This window comes from Gekko japonicus, unplaced genomic scaffold, assembly GCF_001447785.1.
Source record: "Gekko japonicus isolate JY-2015 unplaced genomic scaffold, Gekko_japonicus_V1.1 scaffold326, whole genome shotgun sequence".
NCBI classification, from domain to species: domain Eukaryota; kingdom Metazoa; phylum Chordata; class Lepidosauria; order Squamata; family Gekkonidae; genus Gekko; species Gekko japonicus.
In genome coordinates this window covers 1,242,093-1,264,086 of record NW_015165245.1, presented here as the reverse complement: position 1 = coordinate 1,264,086, position 21,994 = coordinate 1,242,093, and the positions used below count along the sequence as shown (strand labels likewise).

General features: G+C 41.7%; 1 protein-coding gene across 1 annotated transcript in view; it reads right to left on the bottom strand.

Annotated features, from left to right (window-relative positions):
• Positions 1 to 3,414: 3,414 nt before the first annotated feature.
• GUCY1B3 (guanylate cyclase 1, soluble, beta 3) overlaps positions 3,415 to 21,994 on the bottom strand; it is a 31,917-nt gene continuing 13,337 nt past the window's right edge. The window contains exons 4-12 of the mRNA XM_015410065.1: positions 18,889 to 19,119; positions 17,104 to 17,220; positions 16,733 to 16,866; positions 15,434 to 15,631; positions 10,360 to 10,597; positions 9,645 to 9,785; positions 7,933 to 8,087; positions 6,901 to 7,027; positions 3,415 to 4,767 (exon numbers count right to left, since the gene is read on the bottom strand). Of these exons, the coding sequence (XP_015265551.1) occupies positions 4,744 to 4,767; positions 6,901 to 7,027; positions 7,933 to 8,087; positions 9,645 to 9,785; positions 10,360 to 10,597; positions 15,434 to 15,631; positions 16,733 to 16,866; positions 17,104 to 17,220; positions 18,889 to 19,119 (1,365 nt within the window). The 3' untranslated portion in view covers positions 3,415 to 4,743. The remainder of the gene's footprint in view (positions 4,768 to 6,900; positions 7,028 to 7,932; positions 8,088 to 9,644; positions 9,786 to 10,359; positions 10,598 to 15,433; positions 15,632 to 16,732; positions 16,867 to 17,103; positions 17,221 to 18,888; positions 19,120 to 21,994) is intronic.

The following is a 21,994-nucleotide window of genomic DNA, read 5'->3' as shown; positions in this document are numbered from 1 at the left end:
AAGAGGGAACTGGATAAACATATGGAGCAGAGGTCCATCAGTGGCTATTAGCCACAAGGTATAGATAGGCGCTCTTGGTCTGGGGTAAGTGATGCACTGTATTCTTGGTGCTTGGGAGGGGTCAACAGTGGGAGGGCTTCTAGTGTCCTGGCCCCACTGGTGGACCTCCTGATGGCACCTGGTATTTTTGGCCACTGTGTGACAGTGTAGGACTGGATGGACCATCGGTCTGATCCAGAATTGGCTTCTCTTATGTTCTGTATGATGTGGCATTTCCAACCGGCAACCTGGAGGACTTTGCCATTTTCCATTTCCAGGACCTTTAAGGATCAAATGGGGGAAAGGCCAGCTGTTGCCCAGGAAAAGGCTCACCACTGAAGACTGGGAGGGACAGGTTTCATAGGAAGTTTGCAAGGCACAAAAATAATATAAGTAGGGTTGCTAACCTCCAGGTGGTGGCTGGAGATCTCCTGGGATTACAACTTATGTTCAGGCAAGAGAGATCAGTTCACTTGGAAAAAATGTCTCCTTTGAAATGTGGGCTCTATGGCATTACACCTCATTGAAGTCACTCCCCTCCTCAGACTCCGCCCTCCTCAGGCTTCACCCCCAAAATCTCCAGGTATTTCCCAACCTAGAGCTGGCAACCCTAAATATAGGAAGTGGGTACATTGCCACAAGCAAAACTGACGGCTCAAATTGCCTAGTGGTATTGTCCTGACACCTGGAGCATTTTAATTATGGGATGTCTTAGAAGATAAAACACTCTTGAGAAATGGACATTGAACAGAGGCAGAGGGTCTGGTCATGGCAGTAATTAGTGCAGCAATCTTCTTCATTGCTCTATATCTGCCTTCACAAAATCAGCTCCAACAGATGGTTTAATGTGTTTTTTCACAGAATAGTCTCAAGCAAAGGAAGGATATGACCTTTTCAAAACAAACTTGCAGGGGAAATGATATTAGCAGTTTTTGGTGTCAAGCTACATTTTCTAAATATAGTCCCTTGGTATCAAAATGCAAATGACTGTTGAAGGCTTGTATATCTTGCCGTAACAGAGATGGACAACAGGTTCTTCCCATTTCCTGCACACACACACCCCACCACATATCTACAAAGTTTCAGTGAATCCCTTAGCCCCTGCTGAGCATCTTGCCATTTCACTTACACACAGCCTGTGAAGAGTATTTTCATGACTGCTCTGTGGCAGTGATGCTGATGAAGTATGTGTTTGTTTCAGCACAAGAACATGCATGAAAAGTTTTACATGGTTATGGGGCTTCTCCACCAGGCTCCTGATGATCAAAATCTGGATGATTCTAAAGCCCTCTAAGGCTGCAGTCACATGCACTAAATAATCCACTTTCAGTGCACTTTTCAACTGGATTTTACTGTGTGAACTGCCAAAATCCAGTTGGAAAGAGCATCGAAAATGGATTAAAAGTGGATCATTTGTTGTGTGTGACTGCAGCCTATGACTTATTTGCCAGGCATTCCATGGTTGTTGCTGATTATGTATCAGGATGTAGCTCTTGCTGTAGTTGCAAACAAACATCAATGTTTTAACAGAACATAAGCGAGTTGCAGTTACTTGTCTAGATTTAGGTAGCATGGTCTGAGGACATTGGTATTCTGGAGAAGTGAATCTCACCATAAAAATACTTGGTCCTTGCTAGTTTGGGCTTGTAACACCTGGCTGCATGGGTGCTTCTTGGATGGGTCCAGAAGGTAGTTAATGCTCTCTTGAGAGATAAGGGTGGTTCCAGGGCCTTGAAGGCAATTGTGAGGCCTCCACCTAAAGAAGCCCTTGGTGTGGTAAACAACTGTTAGTGAGTGGCTAGTATGTGCTCCTTGGGCACACAGTCTATAGAATACCTTCCCACAGTTGTTCACCCAGCACTTCATTTTCATCTTCAGGCTTTTCTTTGGGTCCAAGTCTTTGGTTAATTTTCTTCCATTGCTGTGAGCTGGCTTTTATTGTTTTCAATATATATTTTATATTGCTTTACTGCATTGTGATTTAATGCATTCTATCTGGAAGCTGCCTCAGAAATCTATGGCTAAAATGGAATATAACGCTTTTAGACAGATGGACAGGCAGACAGCATTTGATGTTAGTGTGTAGATAACTGAAAGTTTGTTGAATTTGGAAAAAGAGGATCTCCCAACAAAATACTAGAACACCATATTTATGCTTCACTAGGTAACTGCTTCTATCACTCCAGGGTTTATACAACCCATGCTAAGAACATCAGCTAGATGCTGCATGTGACTAGACTAGAACAAATCAGTCACTCAGATGGTGACATGATGATCCAGTTATGCTAAATTGCTAGGCACCAAGCTGCTTTACTTCTATTGATGTACTGGTTTTGATTCTTATAAAGCAGAGAGTTCAAAATTATGCCTCTAGTAATCTCTCTTTCAACTAACTCCATGACTGTGGGAACAAAGCTGCTCTAAGATTGATGGCACCATATTGGCTGAAACGCTTTTGGATAATGCCTGCTAGAGCCTTTCCACATCCTGACCCTGGCATTCCTTTTCCTCACTATCCACAAATTTCTATAGCTTTGATCATTTGTTGGTAATGTGTCTGTTCCTGTCATGACCCAACTCTGTTGCACTGCTGCAAAATTTCAGACAGCAGCATTTTATAGGATGTGTTGTGCTGGTTCAGCTATTATAGAAGCACCTTCTACATATGCTGACTGCAGGATAAGATTGTGTTCCCTTTGTAATAAAAAGTACAACATATGTGTACATACACACACACTGCAGAAGTGATGACAGAAGAACCATGCACCACTTGAAGTGCCTTCCTTACTACTTCTATAAAACATCCAAAACAAACCTGAAGCAAAAGGAATATGGCATATGTTACAGATGTAATACATGAGGATCTGGTTCTCTGAGGTTGCTTGGGTTAATGAGCTATAGAGTCCCTTTGTTGCAAGACCATAAAAAAAATTAGATCTTTCTTTTCCAGCAAGTGGGAGGTTTGCATACTTACACTGAATTTGAGATCAAGACATGGCTTACAAAGTACATAAATAAGACAGACTCTATACATAAGACCGGGGATAATGTGTATTTATTATATCAGTTCCAATATTAACATGTATTTTTCACTGAATATTTTTTAAAAAACAAACCTTCCAGAGATCAGTGGAAAAAGACCATAATTTAAAATCTTTCCTTGTACACAAGAACATAAAACATTTATAAATATATTTTGTGTTGATTATATGTATATATACTAGTTATGACAATATTTATACATAACATTTATATGTACGTATATATTTATACATGTATGCAGTGGTATCTTATAAAGACAAAGGATTAGTCATGACAATAAACTAATAATAGACATTATTTCTACAGTTCACCTTTAAAAATCTCATTAGTCTTGACAAATCTAGAGCTCAAGACAGATAACCAGAAGTTCATAAAAATATGAACGTTGTTTATATGGCAGTTGTACTGACACACGTCTACATGGAAGGTTGCAGGATGAATCTGAATCATCAAGGATCTTAATATACTAGCAGATCTCCCCTCCCCCCATTTCAAGCAATAAAACAAGGATACTTTTGAAAATTAGAACAAATTAAAGTTTTTCCTCGGCAACTGGCTCAGGCAGCTCTATTTGAATCCTGGGAAAGTATGAATGTGGTGGGGAAGAAGGATTGAATCCTGCCTCCCCAGCCCCTGCACAGTCATCCAAAGGTTTGATCAAGGTGCCACACATGGTTCTGTATGTACAGTTGAGGGGAAATGGCCCAGTCCATGCCATGATGCCTTTCCCATCATCTATGTATATTATACCAATGTCTAGAGTAATGGAGGACTTGTGGATTTTCATAGGCCACCCTGATCTGGGGATAAATCTGGTCAGTCTCAAGGTCCTTTCCTATTCTGGCACTTGAACTGGATTTGCAAATGGATTTGTTTGGAACTACTCCCATACACAAACACCACAGTCTCTTCCCCCCCCCACATCATCATGCATGATATTAAAAAGTTGTCTGGCAATGTTTATTATGAATCAGCTATACCACAATTAAACTGTTAAAAGAAAAGGGAGAGAACGTGATCAGAAAGAGTAGAAATTTGCACACATTTTCAAGTAGTAAATAATATTACACAAACTGCCCTTCTTTTCTGTGGAAGATGCATATGTTGCAACAGCAGACAGCCAACACATAAGAAAAGAGCAACTGACAGTGCATTGAAGCTAGCTCCTAGAATGAATTAAAATATTTCACAATAGTAGACAGATGGATTAGTATAGTAAGTGGAAATCAGAATGCCAAATCACTCTCATAAAAATATCAAGGCTCTGAGCTTAGGAGTTTTTCTTCCACATAGAATTTCTTTTTGTCCACAAACCATTTTGAGTCACACTACCATAAAGACTGTGATGATCAGACACTAGAAAAGGCAATTGGAAGCACATGGCGGTATACACTACATTGACATGGTTAGCTGGATTCACATCTTAGTTCATGTTGGACAAGATGGTAAGAAAGACCAAAAGAAACATAACCAGACCAGAGATATTACAATATCAAAAGCTGACTGAATAACAACAACAAAAAAGCAGCCAGTAGAAAGAAAGTTAGCGTTGGGAACAGAGGTACAGAATGTAGCATGAGCAGCAGCATCTAATTACTACCAGAGTGAATTAGTGACAAGACACGGTGTTCCACCCTGTTGTCCTCTTGTGCTTCTCTTGGCTTACTTAGCATCATGCGTCAGTTCCTTGAAGGCATGCAAGAAAAGTTTTGAGAAGTGAGGGATTGGGTTTGTGGAAATCATGGATAACAAATTAAGTATATTCTTACACTGCTGTATTACAAACCATTGGAGCAGTGCTCAGGGAGGCAGTGTTCAGAGAGGAATGCATCTCTACGAGCGTCTAACATATAGGAGTCAGGAGAAAGATCATGAAGAGGCATGTTGTGAAGACCTCATTGCCCAAACCTAGTTGGCCCCCAATACAGGACAATGTAAACTTTTCATGAAAGTGAGAGTCCAGGCAGAAGGATTTATGAGGACGAGAGCTTCTTAATCACATCTCCTTTTAAACTGGAAAGGAGGCAGAGCTCCTGACAGTATGAAATATCCTGACATGGGTGAGAGGTAAAAATAAGATATGGGGAGATAAAGATGTACCCCTTCCCACACTAAACCCTTCAGGTTTGGGGCTAAATGAGCAGCTTCCTCTCCCCCCAGTCCCAAACCTCAGCAGTGAGCTAGAGAGCAGCTGGGCTGCAGATCCTGAAATTCAGGATCAGAGAGCAGGAAGTTCCTCATCTAGTGCCAGAATTTCAATAGTCTCACACTACTGCAGTGTGGGAGGGATTCCTTAAAAGATTATACCTTTGGTGATTCCTCATGGGCCAAACCAGGATCAGTGCAGAATCAATACACAGGTCCCAGTTTCTGCCTACAGGGTATACCCAATCTGAAACCTGCCCCACCATGGACTTGTCCTCATTTGTTACAGGCAATTGCAAAACATATGCTGATCATTTAATGGGACCTGGTTCTGATTATTGGCTCAGTGGTCAAAGGGGGGATATTACCTGCTGAAATTTATCAAAATAAATTCATCCATTGTGCATTGAATGATTAGTAAAGGTAAAGGTTCCCTTGCTCGAAAGCCAGTCGAGTCCGACTCTAGGGTTGCGGTGCTCATCTCCGTTTCAAAGCCTAAGAGCCAGCGCTGTCCGAAGATGTTTCCGTGGTCATGTGGCCAGCATGACTAAACACCAAGGCGCACAGAACGCTGTTACCTTCCCACAGAAGTGGTACCTATTTATCTACTTGCAATTTCTTGCTTTCAAACTGCTAGGTTGGCAGGAGCTGGAACTAGAGACGGGAACTCACTCCATCATGCGGCAACTTGGGTCTCTCGAACTGCTGAACTACTGACCTTCCACAGCCTGCAGTTCAGCGTCTTAACCACTTGAGCCACCACATGATGTATGATTAGGCTTGGCTAATTTTTCCCTGTTTGCAATGATCGTTTGATTAATTCCCCACAAAGGTTATTTTGCGATCATTTTATCAATAAGGTATAACTTAGCTCTGAAAATAAGTTTTCAAGGTTTACCTTCTCATCTAACTCAGAAGAAATGTGCTTAGGATAAGCAAAGCATGTTTCTTCTTTTTTTGATGCAGAGCTCCCTTGCCCACATAAAACTGTCACATATCCAAGTGAATTCATTATTTGCACCTTTGGTAGAACTATAACTTTAAATCTGTATGCTGACCCAAAAGAGAAATATATTTCCTTGTAATGAATTTTGTTAATTAAGAAACCACAATCATGATGAGCTTTAGCATGGTAATGTCAGTTATGTGGGCTAAAGAGTTTTCAGTATTAATGCTAAGCAAACAGTGAATCTGAATATTAAATCAAAGTGCTAATATTTTGAAAACTTTTTTTGAACAGAAACTGTACTAAGGGAATCAGGCCCTGAATGGTGGCCTGGGTTTGAAAGGCTGTAATCAGTGAACAGATGACAATAATACTGACCTGATCTATGCTACAGCTAAGGACAGACAAATGTAAAATACCAGTTCGAATCGAGAAAGAGGGCCGAAAAGTGTGGTAAATATTTAAACACTTGGCACTCTCTCAAGGACAGTTTGAAACACAAAAACCAGTTTCTAACAAATGCCCCGAACACCAGGGACAAATAACAGACATTAATCTGCTGTCAAGATAGCAAATATATTAATGCAACAGTGTTTTGGTTTTTTTAAATGGCTCATTTCTTCATGGGAACATTTCGTTTTGCAAGTAAAACAGCTCTGATGGTTTGGGTTATTTGTTCATATTTATGCCTTGCATTTTTTAAAAATAGATCCTTTCATTAGTCATACCTCTGTCTCTGTGCACTTTCTGGACAAAAACCAAACTTGCATTGGTTCTTTTTTACCCTTCATTGAAACAGGCCCTCTGTGTTCCAGGTGGAATTGTGGATCTGAATTTTCAGGAGTCATAAGACATCTGCAATTAAAGATAATCATTCAGGGGCAGATATTGTTAAATCATGAACCATTCTGCAACAGTCAGTATACTTTCAAGAGCAGCACCCTGTTCCTGAGGAAACTGCTGAATAATGAGACCTCAAAATAAATGAGCCTATCACAATTTGCCACAGTATCTGAAACTGACTATCTTCAATGCCCACAACAGAGATGAGCCTGGAAAGGGTAGAAGGATTACTTTATTTATTTATTTATTCAATTTATACCCCACCTCCCCACTGAAACAGGCTCAGGGATTTGATGGAATTAAAACAAGTCCATCTCTTTATTAAGTACAGATTCCCTAGTTTTGACATAGACAACAGTTGACATTGACAGCCTGACTATAACATCTATCCCATGTCCAAGTAATCCAGCCAGTTGTGGACACAACAACATTAAACAAAACAAAACTGGGAAATTGCTAGGATGAAACCAAAAATCCTTGGGTCTGTATGATTCCTGAGTAAAATGTATTCCTATTTTTGTTAACTGGCTGATATGATCCTATTCCCAATTCAAAGAACATTGGTGTGGGGGGAGCACAACAAGGCACTGAGCAAAAGGCTACAGATTAAATCCTGTTGCAAGCTGACTGGACAGCAGGGTAATGCTGTAAATGGCAATGGGGTGCTGCAGGCAAGAGTCAGCCACCCAGCTTTCCCTCTTTCTTCTCATTCACATCAGATACAAAATGTTAATGGTGTGTTAGACTTTTCTTGGAAGGATAATTACTCAAAGTAATGTTGCTGGATTATCAGTTTGCCAAACTCCTGAAATGAGTTGCCTGTCAACTGAAGGAGTCCCTTCCTCTCACATATAATTTAAAATCTGTGGCACAGAAATATGTTGTATCAATCAGCACATCTCAGTCTACTGTCTTACCTGTAGGTATATTCAGAAACATTGATCTTCCCCTTTTCTCCAGTGGTTTCTGTTCGACTTGTTAGGTTAACAGTGTTTCCAAAAAGGCAATAACGAGGCATCCTTTGGCCAATGACACCAGTAACTACTTCTCCTGTATGAATGCCTATTGTTATCTTTTTTTTGTTTTTACAATGGAAAGAAAATGATACCAAGTGGGTTTAAGAGCAGGGCATACAATATGAGGTTCATAGCTTAAGATGTTATACACATGTTACTAAATCCCAAATGTCCTACCCAAACAATTCTCAGAACTCCTAACAAGTATTCATAATCACTACTTAGGTTTGTTAAAACAAACTGAGTCACAACAGTGTTGATCTAGAGTAAATGTAGAATGTTCTACTTCAGCTTTGAATTGGGTGACTGCATAGATTATGATGGTGGATACTCCACCACTAACACTCATTTGGGGTGGAAAAGATGCACTTTCGGATGATGCTAAAACATCTGACCAGACCAGCCACTTAGGCAGCTGCCTAGAACTGCCGTTTGGAGGGGGCTACTCAACAGAAAATCCAACTAATTAATTTGGCAAGGGTGGGATGTGGTTTCACTGCATTCTGTAGCAAAATACTCTACTGAAAGGCACTGTAAAACATTACACATGAAGCTATTAGACTGTTGCTCCACCTCCTTTTTGACTCATGAGAATAGGGAGACTAGGGAGGAATGTTGGCACGCTTAAGAACACTCCTCCATGTCCCCAAATTTGTCCATGCTCTGTCTCCATTTTGTTGCCAAAGCCATTAAAAAAATCATCATCCCCGCTCCCAAATATAGATTCCTTCTGCATCCCACCACCATCACACAGACCCAACCCCAACATCACATAAAAAGCAGATTGCATTACTTGCTTGGTTCCATGGGCCCCCAAACTTATCAGGAGCTCTGTTCCCACCCTACCCTGCAGCAGCCCAGTTTGCCTCTATAGTCATTTGGACCAATTATCTAGTTAACAGGTAGGTTTTGAAGAGGTACATTTAACCATCTACCCACTGTCTAAGTGCCTGCTGAGCAAAGAGGTACCTAAAAAGACAGACATGATATCCCTACGGTGGGAGTGCAGGGTTTTGCATGAAAACAATCTTGCCATTTTTCACCTCTCCATATCTTCTTAATCTTTTTATCAGTTCCAAGAACCAGTTGTGAGGATAGTAAATCGGCCAACACCAGCATAAATCTGGTCATCAGGGAAAGGAAGAGTACCACTTGTAATGAAAGGATGACTAATCTAGCAGTTCTCATGTTATAAACGTCAACAGCCCCCCCTCCCGTTCTATTCTGTAGCACTGTCCATGGCTGGCTTCACTAACACCTTACTACCATCTGGCCCAATGCCTTTATCTATCTGTCCATTTATATCCTACCCATCTTCAAAGGAATTCAGAGCTTTGTACATGATTTCCCCTCCTTTGTCATCACAACCACCCTGTGAAGTAAATTAGGCTGAGAGACAGTGAATTGGCCTAAGGTTACCCAATGAGCTACAATGCCGGTGGGCCTTTGAAACCTGTGGCCCCAGTCTAACACCCTAATTAAGGTGGCACAGGGTACTATGCAACTGAAAAATGTTAGACTTACCTATCTGCCTAGGATGCATCTGGAAAATCCTGGACTGAAAATGCACATATACAAACCACTCAAGAGACAGAATATTGTGAATTAATAACCTGCACAGACTCTCCATCAACTTGAACCTGTCCAGCAATTTCCATCATATCCAGTGCTAAGTGGCAGATCGAACGGGCATGATGAATGCATGGCTCTGGTAAGCCACTTACTGTCATATACTTGTCTCCTACTGTCTCAACCTAACAAAATATAAAGGTGATTGTTATTCCACTACGTTAGTGATAGAGACCTACTGGTATGAAGAAAGATACGCATTAGCATTATCACTTCTGATTCAGAAAGCAAACTATCAACACTAGAAAATTATGTCCCAAGCAGGACATAATCAAAAGCATTTATTGTCAAGTTGGTACCTAGGGTGCAGGGCTGGATGGCTATTGCAGAAAAAATTAAAGGAACGTAATATGGCCAACACATCTCTAAGCAATCTTCTTTGGGAGTAAAAAGACTCTTGATTTATCTTCTGAAAGAACAAGCTAAAAGAGCTCACAGAGCTGTTGCAACACACTGTCACACAAACAGCACAAAATGAGGCTGGAAGTGGGGAAAAATATGGGAGTATGCTGTCTAGGATGTTACTGCCTTTACCTGGTTCCACAAAGATGGTGGTATTTAATTCAACATTAGATTAATTATGTATGGCATTATTCCTTATGGATGGGCCTGCCAGTCAAACATGAAAATGCTATATATGGTTTACTTGACCGAACAACGGATTTTGGGGACATTTAAAAATGGAAAATTTGCACTTACCTTATAAACAAAGGGATTCCTTCGTGAATCGGTCAGAATGTCAAATCTGGTGTAAATATCATTTAAAAGGTTGACAATTTTCATGGCTCCTTCTCCAGAGGCATGCTTGCTGCAGAAGGCATTGAATCCCACAATGCCACTAAAAAGTATGGTGACATTATCATAACGCTTTGCTGGTATGGGGCGCTTGTGTCTCAGTTCATTGGCCACAGATGGAGGAAGTACAGAATACAGCAAACTACACATTGTGAAAAAGTAACAGCAACGGGGGGGGGGGAGTGAAGAAAAAGAGAAAGGTGAATTTCTACGTCAGTACAATTACCATATGCAACATTTAATTCATTTATACCCTGGCCTTTTCCCCAATGGGGACTGAGAGTAGCTTACATTATTCTCCTCTCCTCCATTGTGACTGACTCAAGGTCATCCAGTGAGCTCTCATGGCATGAGTTGGGTTGTGAACGTAGGTCTTCCAGATACTACTATGACACTCTTAATCACTGCACCAGACTAGCTCTCACTATGGGGTCACGACAGTCACTTATTCAGAATGTTAAAGATGGACTTTATAATCCTTAAATAGCAGGCACTTGCTCACATCAGAAACTTTCCTAGAGTAAATATGGTTTAAAGAAATGTACATAGGCCCCGGTCACACGGGGGAAATCGACGCGGCCGAAGTGCGGCTTTTTAGAACCGCACCAAAAGAGACACGCGGTGGCAGGATCAGACAGATCCCCTGAGCCGCCGTGCAGTTGCTCCCCGGCATAATCAGATGCCGGGGGAGGAAGCCACGGAAAGGAAAACAAGGCAGCCGGCTGTGCATGTGTGCGCATGCGCAGTTCGGCCGGGAGCCTCGAATGCTCCTGAAGACGGGCACGCCAGCGACCCCACGGCCGCGCTTGCTGCAGCATTTCAGGTTGGTCCTACTATCTCATTGGGGTTTTTTTACTGCACGTTTTCAGCCTGAAGGGACGGATTGGGGACGGGTGCACGCCGCTTCCCAGATGTTGCGGTGTGATCGCACCCATTTGCTGCGTCCCCGATTCATCCCTCTTGCGGGCCAAAACCTCCTGTGTGACCGGGGCCATACATTATCAAACTCTTAAGGCAAGATTTAGTATGATTAAATGTGCTTGATTTCATTGATGGCATTGCACATGTTTAAACTGCCTAAAGAGGGTGGGACAAAACAGCACAACTTTGTCTGTGTCACACCCTTTATCTTTCCCATTGAAGGCACTTCTTAAAGCACACATTCCTGGTTGATTTGAATTAGATATCCAACAGCTGGAGACAGACAGCTATTTTTAACATTACTGAGAATGGCATATTCAAGGAACTTTTTTATTTTTTATTTATTAGGCTTCTAGCCTGCCCTCCCCCACAAAGGCTCAGGGCAGGTTACAATAGCAATAAATAACACAATTCAATGTTTAAAATAACAGTCATAAAACCCTGTCACAGAAGGAACAATTAATATCAACAATAACAGTTAATGGCACCATTCAACCCATCCATCTCCATCTTCACCTTCTTCCAGATGGGTTCCCTGTATGCTTGCAGGCGGATGACAACTTAATACAGGGAGGGGGGACAGGTGGGTGAAAGACAATGCTGATGATAACAGTACAGATGACAACAGTAAAATACAGGGGAGGCTAATATAAATAGGTCTCTGCTACCTCAACCATAGGCCTAGCAGAACTTCTCCACCTGTTACCTGTAATATACACCACTCATTTCAAGTGTCTCACTGATGCCAATTAAAGAGAAGCAACATTGGGAGGAACATACACTTTGCAAAAAATTATACTTTAAAAAAACCCTTCTAGAATGACAGTTCTATTTTTTAGCCTAGAATACACAGTATTTCAGTAAGATCTAGCTTTTAAAATTCATTACCCCCCCCACCAGCTGTATACCACAACAGAGTGTACAGACAAAGTGTTGCATTCTAAAGATCAAGATAAGATATGCCTAGATTCAACATTATGGACACTCAGATTTATTACAGATGTTCTGAACCAGCAGCTTTCCTATGTTTTTTAATGATGGCTAAAAGTATTTGATAACTTTGATAATTAAGCCAGATAAAATTTTGCTACTCTGAAAGGCCAAATAATACATAGTAAAGTTGGGGAAGATAAGTTATGTGCCATCAAATCAACATTAGCATCCAAGACTAAGCCATAAAAGTTAATTAGACAAGAGAAGGGGGGGGGGACAAAGAAAGATCAGAAATAGAGATAATAATAAAAGTGGGAGGGAAATTCTTCAAAGAATAGTACATGAAGTATTCAAGAATCCCTTGAGTGCATCAAAACACTTTACACAAAGACTGGATGAGATAATATATTTTTCTAGATAATTGGATTATTTTCATTAACTTATCGTTCCCTCATTTTTATGGGCCAATTCGTAATCATGTTCAAATCATACAAGGCATTAAACCATTGTCCCTATGGGGATGCTCATGCTACTAAAAATATTGGTCCCTAGCCTGCCTATAAAGTTTAGAACATAGAACCCCTACAGAACACAGAGGATTGGATCTAATCAACTTTTCTGTGGCTGAAAAAGGGAGGAGGGGATCCCCTGTGATTACCTGAAGACCATGGTACCTACATAGACAGAAGTCATTTGGGACAGAGCCTGTAGTTCAAACAGGACTTGAGGGAGACTGAGTGAAAAAGCTATCTGGATCCAATCTATATTAGGGATTTCCACTACTACAATGAAACTTGATGCAACTGCTAGTATTTCTTGGTGATTCCTGCCTATTTTCAGCAGCCTTCCTCTCACAAGTGTAATCTATGAGGATTTAGCTTTTCATGCTGTACAAGAGGGGGTCACACAACAATTCATGGGACAAGGGAATCCTGTTCTCCTTTTTTTGGCACCCAGATCTTTCCCTCTTGTTCTGCTCACTGCCTGACCTTTCGATGTCACAATCTCAGTGGGGCCAAGTTCACAATCTCTCTCTTCAAAGGCTCAGTACTCATTGCCAAAATTCCAACAAAGAATTATTTTACAATATATTTCATAAATGTAACTATTCCAGTTATGAACTCCGTAACAGCTTACCAGAGAATGTGAAAAGAAGATGTACTAACATCAATAACAGGTGCAACCAGTCAGAATCAGTTCTTACTGGAAAATTACGATCATCACTAGAAACTATGGCGTATGACAAAGGTATACTGTGTTCAGTTGAACACTATCCTATGAGTAGTTAGCTCTTTAGAACTCCTCAATGCCACTACAGTCTAAAAGACATAGGAGACAAACTATTCACACATCAGCACACACTTCCCTGCAACTCCTTGGGCAAATCCTATACAATTCTTATTTATTTATTTTATTTCATTTATACCCCACCCTCCCCGCACGCGGGCTATAAATCTCATTTATACCCCGCCCTCCCCGCACACGGGTTATAATGTCCGATCTTGTTAATGTTGGTGGGTTTTAAAGTGATTGGCTTCCCAGCATGAAAATGAAGGTTCTGGCTAATCATCAAAGACAGTGAAGATCTGTCAATGGCAGAACTGAAACACTAGCATTTGAAGCAAAACTAAAACTTCCAATAACCATGGAAAATCCAAACCAGTTTTAACAAGCAAGCTATAGCATAAGATACTAATGACTTTTAATATATTCTTGTTTATTTAACTATAGAATAAAGATTCAATTAACATTTGTATTATGCTGATTATGTTCCCATCATTTTCAAATTAAAATAATCATAACTCAGTCCTACTCATGATTTAAAAGAGACTTCCTGAATTAATGCATCATCTCTCTCATTGCAATTTCTTACAATATCTTATGAATTACCCTGCTGATCTTAATTCTGGGTAAATGTCCATATTGTTCATACTCTGTAAATGATTCTGCCTAATGTAGATATTCTGGCATACTCCCCTTGATACTCCAAATTTCAGACCACAGACAATTCCTTTTTGGCTATCCCTTTATGTCTGCCAAGCTCAGAGTCCCCGTTCACAAGGCGAATTTGCCACGGGAGAGACACGATTGGATGGTGGATTTTCCGGGCACGATCACACCACAACATCTGGCAAGTGGAGCGCACCCGTGGCCAACCTGTGGCATGCCATCGAAAATGCACGATAAAAAATACCTCCTCGAAGGTAGTAGCAAACGGTTTGCCACAGGCTGCCTCCGGACTCCCTCGCTGTGATCACGCCGCCGCGGCTTTTCCCTCCGGCCGTCTTCGTTGCTGCACACAACCCGAGGGCTGGAACCATGGGTTGCCACCGACGCATCTGATTGCGTTGTCGTGCGGCTAATTGCGGCACCGCAAATAGCCACGCCTCCCCCTTGCATTTTCTGGCACGTGTGACCAGGGCCATAGTATGAAAACCATTCTAAACCACTGTAGAACTACTTTATTCCAGGTCTGTTTGCCAAAGGCAAAGATCCCTTAAAAAGGAAAGGGGGCGGGGAACAGGATTGTATGCTGATAACACTGGCAGAGTTATTTGCTTGAATCCCACCTCTCTGCTCAGTAATGTCTGAAACCTTTTTCCAACCTAAGGGTTCTTCAACTAGTGGAAAATTCACTTAAGTAGGTGCAAGGATCCTTGGGTGACAAGAATACTTCAAATGCTGCTGAATTGAGTGATAGGATATATGTCAGTATGTATTACGAAGAAACAGTCACAGTGAAATGTCCTAAAATACATAAGAACATAAGAACATGTTGGATCAGGCCAATGACCGATCCAGTCCAACACTCTGTGTCACACAGTGGCCAAAAACCAGGTGCCACCACCTTGAATGATCACTTTGGCTCCAATTCTGAAATCTGAAATGGTGCCACTTTATATGAGTGAGGGAACTGTTAGTTGCCTGCAACTTTTGTTTGCTTCAACAAGGAAAACAAGTCAAGGCACTTCCTCCTGACCCTTCCTCACTGACTTTAAGAAAGTCACTCAAAATCAGAGAATGTTTGGAGGTTTTCCAGTACAGGACAGCAAAACATTTCCATTGCTTTAAAACTGCTTCCCTATTAGAACTATTTTGTGATATTTCTTATTAGGAGGCTTACGTGTCTGTCTTTTTTTTCTCATCTTCCAGTGCTCTTAATGTGTGCTGAAGCCTGTCCGTTAGTATTTCTAACTCTTGGGTCAGCTTGTATTCCTCTCTGAATTGCTCCCCCAGAAGTACCAAATCACGAGTAGCGTCATGCAGTGGAATATCACTCAGGTATAGCCCTCTTCTGGTTAAGTCATCCAAATTCATCACACTGCAATACAGAGAAGTGATCAAAGGCAAGATGAGAAAATAGTGGAATAAACCAGGTACTCAGATTTATCTAAAACATGCATTTAAAAAAACTGATTAACTGTAAGCATTTTTAAATTGGCAAAAAACAATGTTTTTGTAGCTCATACAGTATACAGTTGTCTGCTCTACTGACATAGGAGATTACTATGTTGAATCCATACAGCTTCATCCAAAATAATGAAGGGTACTATAATACAATGTGCTATCACTAGCCAATGAGGAGAAATGTGGGATGAGAGGGATTGAAATGATGTTGTGCCACATACTGGGGATCAGAGGTTGCTGCAGCAAGGAAGGGGTGCACGGAAAAACACCATGCACCTTCTTCATGTGACTAGAGTATTATGTTGTAGGGATGTGCATTTGGCTCTATCCAAGCGAAAAAATACCTTTAAAATACCTTATCAGAATTTTCAGGCTATTCTTTCAGCCGGATATAGATCTCAGTATTTTTTAAACTATCTGAAATAGCTGAGTCCCAAATATCCCAAAAATATTCAGGATTTTTTGGGACCACCTGATAGTTGAAGTTAAAGGGTGTTTAAAGGGAGCCCACTGAATTAGTCCAATCTTTTTGAAACTTGGTGAGTTTTTTGAGGAGAGGCACCAGCAGCCATTCTGAAAATGTGGTGCCTCTACCAAAAAAGATCCCCCCCCCAGACCCCAAGATTGATTCCCCATTATATCCTATGGGGACCATTGACTATAATGGTCCCCATAGGGTATAATGGAGCCAGGGAAAAATCCTGAATCCGAATACCATGCCAGTATTGGGATTCGGGAATATCAGAAAATAGTGAGTTTGGGGGGTTCAATATACCCGAACCCAAAAAATACCGCTATTTTTTTTGCACGCCCCTATTATGTTGTAATATAAGGAAGATGAAGCAAAGATACACAGGATGGTAACACTATCTTACTTGTAACTACAAGTTCCTCCCTCAATGGGCTTAAACTATTATGTCAACAAAATGCCTTTCAGGAAATGTTTTAATCCAAGATCACAATATTCATTTTGGTAACGATGCAACTGTCGCATCCACCAAATTTATTTGCTTACCTTGGAGAACAAAGAAAGAGAATACTATCTGCCTCAGGTAAGTAGATCATTTGACCCTTAAGACGTAAGCAGCTAATTTCGGTACCAGTTAATTCATCTTCACACTCCAGCTTTTCCACATCCAGCAGCCCTTCCTTGTAAAGAAAAAGGTCATAACTGCAACTTAAATATGATATGTCTTCCTGTGACCACAATGCACTTTACTATTATCAACAGTAAAATGTGTATTTTATCTGTGCCTTCCTGGATCCAAACAGAAATACCTCAACTATGTACTAAAGAAAGAATTTCAGTGTCTTGTAACTATTGTTCATCCAAGTACAGCATGATTACTAACTGAAAAAATTGCATGTGGACCGCATTTAGGTTACCTTGCTCCTCAGTACAAAGACAGTATTGATATGTGAGAGGATTCCATGGAAACTTATATCGATGTGAGGCCGAACCAAAGAAAATACTGACAAGAGATTGCAGTATCCTGGTTGGAGCTGAAACATAAACAACAGAGAAATTTTGCTTTAAAGGCCTAAAATTATTTATGCTCAATAATGGACAGTTTGATTATATTCTGCTTTTCTAACATATTGCATGTGTCTAAATTAATACAATATTTAGGAGTTTCTTCCTCCTTTGTTATTGGATTTCATCTTTTCATAACTGTGTACCATATTTTAAAAAGGTTTTTAAAAGGGAACTCGAAACTCAAATTTAGTACTCACATGTTTATATTTTAAAACTTTTCTTATTTAAAAGTTGCAGATTCTACAAAGTTTTCAAATTCCTGCCCCAATGGTAATTGCTCCAGAGTACCATCTTGACAAACATCATTCACATAGTGAACCCAGCATGGATTCTGCTTATTGAACTGTATATCAGGGCCAAACTGTATGTCATGAGTGATGCCAAGGATCAGCTCCCGGCCCCAGCAGAAGTCCTGAGTACTGCTGAGGATGAGCTCCCAGCTCCGGTAGAATCTACACCTGACCCCAATGAAGCCGTGGAGTCCACCCTAGCAACAGCTGGGATGGAACAACGCACGATGGACAGCCCTCTTGATTCACACACACCCCGGTGGCATGTTTGCAAAATCAGCTCCGACAGGACTTGGCATCTCGGCACCGAGAGGCACACCTACACAGTAGGCAGTCCCTCAGCCCTGAGTTCTAACTGGAGCTGGGACACACATGCTGGCCACTAATTGACAACAGCCCCGGAGGGATACTTAGCTCCTCACTCCCTGTCAGTTCTTCATTCCAGCAACTAGTCAGCTTGACGATGCTACTGCACCCACCTCGCCCGTGTTCCCGGTTCCTGTTTCCTGCTTTGAACTCTCAGCTCCTTGACTCCGGTTCTGATGACAACACTCTTGGTTTGTGCCCTGGACTCTGGTGTTTTGGCTCCTGACCCCCTGGACTCTGGCTTAATGACTATGCTTATGGTTTGAGCTTTGGACTTGGTGTTTTGGTTTCCTGCTCTCTTGGCTTTCGACCTTGGACTGGACGCGGACTATCCCTCTCTCGCCCTGCCTGCACTCCAGCCTGTGACACTATATGATATGGCATCCACCGGTCTGACCTGGGTTTGTCAACCTCCAGGGGCACCTTGAAATCTCCCGCTATTACAATTAATCTTCAGATGACCCTGATCAGTTCCCCTGGAGAACCCCACTGCTTTGAAGTGTGAACTCCATGACATTATACGCAACTGAAGACCCTCCCCTCCCCAAACCCCACCCTCCCCAGGCTCCACGCCCCAAATCTCCAAGTATTTCTCAACCCAGACCTAATCCAACCTTTGTAGGCTACCACCATTTTACACCTGAACTTGGGCCATTCAAAAAACACCATGGCAGGATCAGGCACTCCTGTCCTGTTTTGGCACTTGAAAAGAGGACAGAAGATCTCCAGATCCTGCTATACTGCAGGCCCAATCACAGCATTTTAGAGCAGTCATAAAGAAAAACCTAGTTTCTTCTATCTTCATTCAGTGTGTGGAGGGAAAGGCTAGTAGGAGGGATTTTTTAATATATAATTACCACAAATATATGTGAAATTATATAAGAATCATTATCATGAACCTTTGCAGAACATATACTACACCCAAAGTAAAAAAGTCACACTTGAGTAGGAGAATGAAAGACAAAAACTGCATCTCACCTGTGGAAGGACCCTATAAATTGCATTGCCACACTGGGTGACAACAAGATCTCTATCAAATATAATATGAAAAGGGAAAGCCTTGCAGAAAGTATATGGACTGATTCGAGACTCCTGGGTACCATTCTCTTCAAATCTGTCCAGGTCTTCATAAAAATCCTCTTCTTTAGACTCCTTCTCTTCAATTAAAAACTGAATGTGATCACATTCTTCATTTCTTTGTTGAACAACCTACACACAATAAAGAAAAGATGGTCAATGATTTTAGCCTCCTTCATTTACATTACTGTAGCTATTTTATTTTTATCAGAGGCCATTTCGGGGGGGTTCGCGGGGGATCGCAGTTCCCCCGGGTGAGGTACGGGGGCGAGGCACATGATGAAGCCCCGCCCCCTGCTTCCAGCCGCCTTGCTTCTGGCCCTCATTCAGCCAGGAGGAGGCAGGAGAAGAGGGAGGGTAAGTTGCTTCCTCCCTGCCTCTCCCCACCCCTGCCTGCCTGGGGCCAGGGAGGGCCTTTGCGGGGCTTCCTTGCACTCCCGTCGGCCTAGCAGGTCCACCGCCGAGCCCCTCATGGGGCTCGGCAGTAGAGCTGCAAGGCCAGCGGCGGCAGCCGGGACCGTTGGGGACGGGGTGTGTGGCCTTATGACACACTTCCGGTGATGTCAGGGGGTGTGGCCTTATGACACGCTTCCAGTGATGTCAGGGGGTGTGGCATATGCTAATGAGTTCCCCTAGCTCTTTTTCTACGAAACGACCCCTGATCACAGTTACTTGGACTTTCTGGCACTGGATTTGAAATGCAGGATGAGACTGAACTGAATCTGAATTGCTGGGTCCCTGTGGAGTACTAGCCGCACCCAGAAACCCCAATGCTATGATGTCATTTTCTGTCTGCTGTTCCTTGCTTTCTCCAAAGTAAAGTTCTGGTTCCCCTCTACTCCACGTTCTCTTTATAATCATCCTATAAAGTAGGTTAGGCTGAAAGAGTAAGGGTCAATGGGTATTGTTACCTAGTGAGCTTCATATCTGAGTGAGGATTTAAATCCCATGTCACTCTGGTCCCATATGACATTCTAATTACTGCACCCCATGGGCTCTTTTGCCCATCACTAGTCCTATTGACCCTTTTTCAATCGGTTGCCTTTCAACAAAGCTTCCAAGGAGTTTTATGCACCAGAACCAAGGTACGAGATTAAATGGTATCACATAACTCACCAGTGGTGCCACTGCATCATGTACATAATAAAAGATAAGGGGAATTATTCTCACAGTAAAGGAACACTACCAATATTCTCAATAAAATGCAATTTATGGGTTTAGATGGGATGGTGAAAAATGCATGTATAGCAAATAAAAAGCCCTCCACAATATACTGTTTTATCCAATCATCCACTTGCGCAAGAGGAAATACTTTGGCTTGCACTAATTTCTGTCCTGGCCACAACAGGCTATGCAGCACCATAGATCTGACTCTTTGGAACAGCTGTTTTGTGGACTGCAAGGAACTGTAGATAACAGGGGCAGAAAAACAGTAACTGCCACCATGCACTAGAAGTTCCTTCTCTTGTGCAAACAGATTATTTTGATCCCAATCAATATTGTTCTTAATGCTATGGTAATTGTACTGTTGCTGTGATTGCAAACAGTAGTCTAGGGCCCTTAGAAACTAATTAACAAACCTGTTCCAAAATTCACCAATGAATCAGTATTACCGTTGCTTCACTACCGTTTAATTGAGAGAATAATCTAAGGCTGCAGTCACACACACTAAATAATCCACTTTCAATGCACCTTCCAACTTCACACAGTAAAATCCAGTTGGAAAGTGCACTGAAAGTGGATTGAATGTGGATTACTTAGTGTGTTTGCAGCTTAAGTAATGTATGTTTAGTACAACCATAAACACTTCACTGGAAAGATCTTATCTAGCAAGGATACAGAAAAGCACACAAATGTTTCTAAAGTCCTTTTAATGGCTAAGGTTTCCTTATAAAATAGACTGCTTTCTGATATTCATAAGTTACTTGATGCTGAGACAGAGAAAACTCCCAATGACAAGACTGCATCTCCATCTTAATAGTCCATGAAAATCAAGAGTTGTTCGGTTGACGGAACAACGATGGCGGACCCTCTCCTCATAATGGAGGAGGGCGAATGTGGGAGTGGTAGTTATGTGGGAGTGGTAGAAACTGTAAACCAAAACGGGAAAGATGGCGGCCCAGCAGAGAAAGTTTAAAATGAAACCGGGCAGTCAGAGTCTGAGACCGGAAGAGGGAGCAGATGTCCTCAAACTCCTGGCAGATATGCTTAAGCCGGTATTGGAACAACTCAATGGTATTAACCAGCAATTGACTGTGATGAATAAAAACTTTGCAGCACAGCAGCTCCAGCTGAACGAAACAGAGAAAAAGGTGGAGCAGGCAAACGAGATAATTAAAGAGATAGACACCACAAGCAAGAAGTTGAAGAAAAGGATGGGAGAGGTGGAAATGAAACAGAATTGCCAAGAGAACCGAGTCTTACAGCTACAGATGGAAAAAGCTAACATGGTTCTCAGGTTTCAGGGGGTTCCTGAAATAGATTGAGAAGACTCGAAGAAGTTGCTTAGCGAAATTATCGCCCCAGTAGTAGGCTTAACAGCAGATGAACTTGTAAACGAAAGGGAGGTAGCCTATAGGGCATACTCCAATTACATTAAAAAATAGCCTACCTGGAGAAATAGTGGTCAAGTGTGCAAGAAGACAAACTAGGGACACCATTTTAAAAGCAATTTCAGCAACTCCACTGAAAATGGGAAATGTAACTATCAAAGCTTTAAAGGACATTCCATTTGAAATTAGACAAAAGAGGAAAAATTACAAGGACCTAATTTCTTTTCTTCAAACAAATGGGATATCGTACAGATGGGCGGTTCCGGAAGGTAACATCTTTAAGATCAACGATAGAAGAGAGAAAATAGACTCCACTTTTAAAGCTAAAGAATTTTTGAGATGCCAGCTGGGGACAGAGGAAGAGTCCAAAGAGGAAGAAACAAAGTCTAGTGACTCTGCTACCTCGGGAATGGAAGAGGACTCTGCAGCAGAAAAGGGTGCAGGACCTGCCAGAG